Genomic DNA, 8,663 nt, shown 5'->3' on the forward strand with positions numbered 1-8,663 from the left:
ATTTGATATTTTTTAATAAGGTAATTTTTTATTTTCAATTTATAACTATATTGATTTTTATATTTTATTAATTTATTCAATTTTTCAATTTTCAGATTTCATTCATCCAACCATTGTATGCTTTGTATCATTCAAATTTAAATGAAATAAAATTCCTATTTTTCTTCCAATTTGTTATTCACTTTGAGTCTTTATCTCTTTGACTTCTTATTTGATTAAATATTTTTTTATTTCTTTGTTAGATTTTTTATTTTTTCAAATAGTTCCCAAAGGAAAGTTAAATATTTTAGTTTTATTTAACAAAGAAATAAAAAAATAAAAAATAACAAATAAAAAAAACTAATTTAGCCCGATTCAGCCCATGCCCAAGGCACGACTTGCAGCCACACAGGCTTGGGCCGTGGGCTGTGCCGGGTTGACCCCTCAAATTATCCCTGGGGAGGGCGAGGGCAGCATGGCCCAAGATGGCCCACAGGTCGGTACGACACAGCCTACACTTTGTGCCAGCCGCAGGCTGACCCAACACGACCCATTTTACACCTGTAGGAGATCATCGTCACCCTATGAGAGAAAGCTTCTTTGCACAACCTTGCTGTGGACGCCGGTAAGTCCGCCCTCGTAGAAAAAACGTCTTCGTTTCACGCAGGCAACTTTTTTAGACCTGCTTTACTTTGTTCCTCTTCAATGGCTTCTCCCTTCGCTCTTCCGCCTTCCGCCCTATTCTTATCTCCTCCCATCTATTTCACTCCTTGTTTTATTCAATTCAAGATTCAACATTGGGATTTCCTTCCTTCAGAATCGAGGATTGAATCTTATTTCCGGACCATATTTTGATGTTTGTCTCTAACTCCAGGAGTACCAGTGCTAGCAATATTCTTTCGTATCTGCTGTGCCTGCATCAGGATAGTGAGTTGGATTGTGTCTATCATGAAATCCTGAACAATTTGGATAAGGTCATACAGAGAAGAAGCCAAATCTCCGCTCCTGTTCTGTCGATGGACCAATACAACAACTCACGATCAACTGTTCGGTGTCCATCTCCACCGGCGAATTTCTCAGTTGCAGTCAATTTGGACGGTTAGATTGACTCATGGCACTCAAATATCAAGAGCATATATCACAATGTAACATTCATACAAATGTTTCTTGAAATGCCACACCAAACACCCAAACTACAAGAAACGTTTATTAATGCTGTGGTGGAAAGTAGTTTTATGGGTTGTTACTTGAAACACCCACAAAACACCCAACCAAACAACAAAATAAAAATAAAAAAAAAAATTAAAGAAGCGTTTTTCATATAAACGTTTTTTAGATAAACACCCCCTCAGTAAACGCCAACGGAATCAAAGATCTGTATCCGATCCTGATGCAAGTTTTAACATCCAAATGCGAATGTTAAGTCATCAAAAAAAAGGTTTTCCCAAAAAGAAAAAAAAAATACGACTGTTAAACTTTTAGATTCAGTTAACAACCTTATCCCGCATGCAGCGAGATCCACCATTTTCGCAGCCTTCTACAGCCGTATATTAAGAATATCTCCATATATGCTTTTTTTCGTGGGAAAACATTCCCGATGCAAGGCTGCAACAAGATACTGTGCGAACGGTGTGAGTAAGATCCTGTGAGTACCAAATCAGAAGGTAAACTGTTCTCGGTCAACACTTGATACTCAACAAGTGTCACATTAGAAATGTGTGCATCGGAACTGTATACGCGTTGGGCCTAGGAAACCCGAAAACGAAAGCCCACAGACTGGAGGATTCGATCCATTTGCCTTTTTCCTTTTATGAGTTTTCCTATTCCAATTTACAAGAGAGTGAGAGTATCTTTGATTCACTACTGCACCATATCGTCGAGTGTCGACATTCTTGATATGTATGGTTGGGATCCGAAATGATGCCAAAGAATCGGAATCAATCATGTATCTGATATCTTACCAGTTACCAAGCTAGAGATCCAACGGTTAAGATGCCATCTCAGAATGTTACTATATTTACCTAGATATTCTATAATAAAGCTCTTGATACTTCCGGCCTGCCCTATTTTTGGCACTCGTTGTTTTGCTATGAATCCAGCCACTTGGATTGTTCGGCCGTGGCAATTATTTGGATTTAGATACCGGACCATTCCTTTGGGGACATCTAACGAGTCTCGACTGGTCTACATGAGTGCCATGTGTACAATACGTACGCATGAATGTGATTGATTGTGCTGTCCCTCCGAGGAAGAGATCCGTGCTTATCTTAATAACAAACAGCAAGATACATCTTATCCCCGACGACACGTCATCATTTTTTAAGCCATTTGATCAGCGGGTAAAATGAGTGCGATTGATTTAGATTAGGACAAAAAGTGAAAAAATAAAACCTTAATTACAGCGACAAATTGATACAGTACAACTAATTATATGAAAAAATGCAGAGGAAAACATAAAACAGTAATTCAGAAAAATATGGGGATGGATGGATGGATAGATGGATGGATGGGAGTCCAACCAGCTCATCTGTGAAAACTGAAAAGACAAGATGCGAAGGCAACGGTCGACTTGTCTGGGATCACGGGCGCTGCAACATCATAACATGTGAAGGAAATGACGATGGGCCCCCACCAATCATCGTCACACAGCCGTTCGATATTTAATGCGCCAGGCCTCTGACAACTACTGCTCAATCATCACCACCGTAATTGGCTAATCCATAATTACAATAACAAAACTGAACAAAAAATGATTTCCTATTCTTTTTCCTTTTCCTGTACAAAAATATTCTGCGGTTTAGCTGCTGGGCTGGACCAGAGTGTATAGTGCGGAGTGCAGACACGAGACACCCGTCAGTCCGTCACTAAGAGGAGGACGTGGAGGAGGTTAAGTCAGGTTGGAATATACGTTGGCCCGTGGCTAAAATGTGCTTGGGGTCGAACTCCATTTTCCTCTTAACAATCAAATCCCACTTATCTCCGAAATGGTCCTTCCATTCCTCTTGTGTGCTGAGATTGGGTAGGTACTGCTTCACCTTGATCCCTGTCTCCTTACAGAATCTGAGTATCTGACGGTTCTGATTGCTCAAGTAATCCAACGTTTGTGTCTCTTCCCCAGAATCCAGTGCCGATCGGAGCAGCGCTACAAGGTAAAATGTGTCCTCGTCTGGGGTAACCACTGAGCTCCGCTGGTCCCATCTACGTCATAACAACAACACGATTTGGACTTTAGTTGCACGATGGTTGGAATTTGATGGTCCGGAGGGAGTTATGGGGCCCACCCCTGTTGGTCCGGTTTTAACTAAAAAAGATTTCTCCCAAGCTTTTTATATGGTTGACATGTACCAATTGTCGTGTTATTTAGATAACGGGGCTCGTAGCCCTCGTAATATTTTAAGTACAAATATACAGAAACAATCTGTGGGCCCAATATCTTGGAGATTTCATGAATCAACCCAATCGGATGATCTCATCCGTCAGACAAACTCCAAAACAGCTTAAAAGGCTATATGGTTATGTCATCATCTTATCTAGATGACCATAGTCATCTGAGCATATAAGCCACGTGTACAGTAGATCAACTGTACTATTTTTTCCAAGTAAAAAAGAATGCGTTCTGATCCTATATTTGTTAATAAGACGATAGAAACAACAAGAACCCCTTCAAAGGACAATTTTGTGCTTTTAACGGGCTCATCCACCGTACGATCAAGGACCCACATTTTCAAATTCCCATCATAAACAAGTTTGGTCCAAGCCCAACCTTTATCTTTTTAATTATTATTTATTTTTTAAGAGAATTAAGGCTGTGAGACGGCCACGGCCAGCACACTTGACTGTCTATGTGGGTGAAGCGTGTCCATTGATCATACGGCACCAACACGGAAGCTTGGAGACACGTAATGTAATAGACAAAGGGTTTGGAGAGTAGAGAGACGGGCTTACTTGTTTCGATTCATGGGGTAGATTAGAATAGGTCCACTTGTCTTCTTGTTTCCCAAAATGCCCTTAAAGACACCTTGATCAAAATCGGCAATCCTTGACTTGGGGACAAAGAGATTCAGCCATGGATGGGGAACATCCCACAAACCCTTGGCCCGGAGCTTCAACTCGGCCTTGTGGACCCGGTCCAAGAAATCCACATAAGGAAGATCGGTTGTGAAGACCGATGTCGGTATAAAATCTAGCTTCTTTAGCAGAGCCTCCACTTCCTGCAGAGCAATGGAATCCCTAATTAGTGATTTAATTAACATCTTAAGCAATCAAAGTAAGCATAAAAAAGGTTGATAACCGGACATCTCTTTTTGTCAGGGCAACTTGGATTTGGATCAATTTTAAAATTATTTCTCTGGAACAGAACTTGAATTTTAAATAATTTGGTGGGTGGACGGATGAGATTTGGTAAGGAAAGCACAAGTTCCATCCTAGTATGAAATGGGATAGATTACACAAGATCTTCCCACGTTGTCATGTGGATGTCCTATTGGCTTTTATAGTATAAGTTATATTACCTCTAAGAGAATAATATACCTGCTCAGACAAATATAAGTTATATTCTCTTATAGACACCTATAAGAGAATAATCTTACCTCTAAAATATTACCTTACCACCACGATCAGACAAATAGAATAAACTATTCTCGGAAGAAGTTAAATATACCTGATCTACGGTATCTGAGGATGATTCATCGTAGTTCTTTGTGATCTCCAAGCAGTACAGGACACCACCATTAGCTGCAGCGCCAAGAGAGCTGATCTTAACGGGGTTGCGTGGGGAGAAGAAGGAGGATCTCCAATTGTTGATGAGCCCTTCATCCACGATAACAAAACCTTCGACATAGTCGAAGCGCTCGCTCGCAGGGTGTCCATTCAGGGAGATGAGATACTCCTGGTCCTTGGTGAAAGCGGAGAAGTTGGAGTATAGTACCCGAATCCACTTCACCTAGAAGGCCCATGGCCCGACCCAACAACAAGACAGAAAGCAGCAATTTAGAATTAAGAATAGCTGAATAGGAGGAGGGACACGTCAACAATATTGCCACTGCCAGCAATCGAATGCCGAATGGGGGTTTGATATAAAATTGGGATTTTCGTATGGGCCCCGCCCAACCCTAATCCCAACTCTTTTTTAATGTTGGCCTTTTGGGTTGGTTTTTTTTTGCTCATTAAATTAATGGATTAAAATTTGAAAAAGTTCAATGGGCTCCAGCCTCCAGTCCAGTGGACCAAACTCCCAAGTTTGTTTCCAACTTCCAACGAACGGAACATCGCCCATTTCATATTACATATTTTCATTCATCTGTTTGTGTGAGAGAGGGAGGAGCTGAGAGCTGAGTAGTACCCTTTGTGGAGCCGGTTCTAGAGCGATTCTAGCCCTTGTTATGATGCCAAATTGTCCTAACCCACCAAGAACAGCGTGAAACAGTTGTGAATTTTGTTCATTCGAACATGTTAAGATCTCTCCCTTCCCTGTACCAAAAGAAATATATAATAAGATCTCAGGCGAATGAAAACTAGACAAGTGTGATAGAGGGCAACAACTATATACTAAAAAGAAAAGAAAAGGTGAAGGGAAAATGGTAAGAAGATAAATTATATATTGAAAAGAAAAGAAACCAGGCCATGTGAAAATATATCCAGAGAAGGCAATCGAACTAAAACTAAAAGAAAGCAATTCAAAAGCCTAAAGTTGGATAAGTAAAAAAACCAAATGGCCATGTGGATATAGTAAAAGGTTTGTCAATCCACCGTAACCCATGTGAGAAAAATAAAGCCCTGAAACTTGGAAAAATTCAAACGAGTCGAGACTCTCAAGTCTCAACCCATTTGAGAAAACGCATCGGCATGTGTTTGCAGAATTAACAAGGACGGAACGTGGCTACAGCAGTTGAACCAACCTGTGACAACGTCGAGCTCATAGACATTGCTAATCTGAGGGCCGTGATGGAAGGCTTGTCCACTAATGCCAGCATTCGAAAGGGTTCCACCCACGGAGAGATACAAGTAATCGGTCCACGACCTTGGTGCAAGCCCATGCTCGAGCGTCGAGTTCAACACATCTATCCACAGCTCTCCACCCCAAACGTCAACGTAGCTGGACTTGTGTCCCAGACCCAGAGAGAGAGAAGGGCGAGTGAGATGATTTCGCTTGGGGATGGAGCTTCTCATCGCAATCACAACGCCGTTGGCAGCTTGTGCCTGCCCGCTGATCGAATGCCCGTGTCCTCTGGCGGAGACAGTGAATCCCTCAGGTGACTCGTAAGCGGTTCGAATCAAGCCGGCGATGTCGTCGGCCGAGGACGGGTGTAAAACGGCCAACGGCTTGACCTGGGTCATTCTACCAAAATCAAGGGAGGCGATTTCGACATCGGCGGAATCGAAGCTGAGCTGACGGTATAAACCAAGACGGAGGAGCCCGCTAGGGTCCACAGTCAGTCCAACCGTGGAGATTAAACGACAGATGACAAATGATAGGAGAAGAAGCTTAGTAGCCATTGTTGTTGTCACACAACTCGATCGTAAGACAAAAGAAGAGAGAAGTAAGGCAGCGTGTCTTGCGGTTGGTGTTTGGGATTTTAATTTATAGAAGAAGAGAAGCGGCGGTGAAGGATAGTAAAACTACGCATCCCGGTGAAGGAATGAGTGAGGGAGATCTACTAGGGGGTGAAACTTCTGGGAGGGAACAAAATCTTGTGGCAGCTGCGTGGGAAGTCGTGGTGCTAACGTAAGCCGGATTGCGCTTTAAAGATTTTCTACGCAACATGCACAGATTCGCTCTCTCCCGCTTTTTAACGTTTGCAGAGCGAAGTGAATAGAACCAGGAGGTCCAGGACTCAGGAGGACTCTCTCTCTCCTCTCTCTCTCCTCTCTCTCTAAGCTACTGCACCTTTCTCTCTCTGTGTCAAGTATTTAAGCTACAGGTTTTCGATTTATAGGACAAAGCCGGGAAGAGAAGAGACACGTGGAATTTATACATGTATGAGATGGCGTGACACGAGTGAAGAGAAGGAGTGGAGGTGAGTGGGCCACACGTGGACATAGACGTAGTACAGAGGTAGGGACCACTGGTAGATACGGAGGATCTGTGTGGGGATGCGGGCGAGGGAACGTTCACGTGGGTGCAGAGAAGGCGACGGTGTTAAGCTAAGCCGAACCAATAAAGATTCTCTCTCTCTCTCATCGGTCAGCAGTCAGCTAGTGATCGTTCATCGGCTCCGAAGTCCAAATCTGACCGACGCCATTCCTGAGCTTTTCTAATTAAAATCAGTATCACTGGATTTAATTAATTAATTAACGTTGAAGTTAAAATGCAGGATAATTACAAAACATACCCTGATGAGTGACGACGACGACTGATGTCACTATCCATATTCAAGATCGAGTTCTCAGTAGTTCCCATCCTTTTGCGATTGGGAGGAGTAGATCTTGTCTTTAGTCTTGACCCAACTTCCATCCATGATGGAACCGAACCTTTGGTCAATTGGGTCGGATACACCTGCACCAACAAACTCAATGGGTTCGATCCGATCCATTTCTGACTATATGGCTGAGATTTGTTTGTCGTTGACATACTTATTGTTACAACTTACAACCTACAACCTACAACGAAAAGAAAAGTAAAACCTTCCAAACACCCCTTGGATCGGTGCTGGGTGGATAAGAGCTAGCTCAACCGTCTGGACTCACCGCTTCTCTGTTTAGGAGCCCTAATATGGACCACTACAACATATTTCCCATGCACGTTGTGGAGATAGAAATATTACTCATCCAGTAATAGATGATCTGTTTTTGTTTTTTGGCTTGCTTAGATAGTTGGATACCCCAAATCCAAGTAACTTGGTGGGTCTGATAAGATTGTTAGCAGAAGCCAGCAGGAGCAGGTGAAAACACTTTTACCATGCTGAAGCTGAACTGGCCAACTCCATGGAGATGACCTGGCTTGTCAGAGTAGAATACTCAATCACAGTCGACATGGAGAAGATTATAGAGCTAAAACAAGGACATAGAGTATGAAAAGCAAGGCAACTAGTATGACAGATTTAACTTGATTCGTTGGACTCTGATTTCCAGGCTGGATTTGATGACAATGGTTAATACTATAAAATCAGTGGTTATGAAGCTTTCTTAGAAAAAAAAAGGGGGGCTAAAACTATATATAGCTCTTAGCAATTAACTGTTGAACCACCAAATTTGTGGTTAGGACTTGGGAGAGAAAATCAGAAATCTATAATACAGGGTCCCCATCCAAGGTATATATGGTCATATAAATCTATAAACCTAAAGCAAGTTCCACATCAACAGTCGATGGATGATGGAATTTAAACCATTGGATCCATTGGTTTTCCTTTTAGGATTGATTAAAAAAAAAATAATGCACACCCCAAAGTCCCAAGGAATAAATGCTTGAAAAGACAAAATACACCTCAAAGTTTTGAGCCTTATCAGTATAAAATAATGGTCTTTTTTCTGTTTTTTCTTTCTACCGGGGAGGTTCAACTGTTGAAGTTCCATCTTTATTAAAAAATGGGACCTGCCCAAATCAGTACCCAAAAAGGGAAAGTTGATCATCTGAATTCTATGTATGAATTCTTGTACAATTGTACATCCATCCATATGATGATACATATACTGTTTGTATACAGTATTTAATGTTAGAGTCAGGCTTTGGGTCACTGAATCTTATT

At 41.8% G+C, this 8,663-nt stretch overlaps 1 protein-coding gene across 1 annotated transcript; it reads right to left on the minus strand.

The window, feature by feature from the left end:
• Nucleotides 1-2,356: 2,356 nt before the first annotated feature.
• Nucleotides 2,357-6,882, minus strand: LOC148876491 (cytokinin dehydrogenase 5-like). Its single transcript, XM_088942108.1, has 5 exons — nt 5,877-6,882; nt 5,321-5,448; nt 4,640-4,921; nt 3,925-4,190; nt 2,357-3,177 (listed from the first exon to the last, which is right to left on the minus strand). The coding sequence occupies exons 1-5, from the start codon at nt 6,472-6,474 to the stop codon at nt 2,844-2,846; spliced, it is 1,608 nt and encodes a 535-aa protein (XP_088798234.1). The 5' UTR covers nt 6,475-6,882; the 3' UTR covers nt 2,357-2,843.
• Between the last annotated feature and the right edge of the window lie 1,781 nt (nt 6,883-8,663).

The sequence above is a fragment of the Nelumbo lutea genome, chromosome 1, assembly GCF_056320005.1.
Source record: "Nelumbo lutea isolate HS-2025 chromosome 1, American lotus-T2T, whole genome shotgun sequence".
In the NCBI taxonomy this organism is placed as follows: Eukaryota; Viridiplantae; Streptophyta; class Magnoliopsida; order Proteales; family Nelumbonaceae; genus Nelumbo; species Nelumbo lutea.

Bases quoted from the DNA above. Each gene is read 5' to 3' on its own strand.
- LOC148876491 (XM_088942108.1), bottom strand. From the start codon at position 6,474: ATGGCTACTAAGCTTCTTCTCCTATCATTTGTCATCTGTCGTTTAATC. The intron at 5,449-5,876 runs GTTGGTTCAACT...CTTTTGGTACAG, and splicing joins TGAGCTCGACGTTGTCACAG to GGAAGGGAGAGATCTTAACA. The intron at 4,922-5,320 runs GTACTACTCAGC...TGGGCCTTCTAG, and splicing joins TAGAACCGGCTCCACAAAGG to GTGAAGTGGATTCGGGTACT.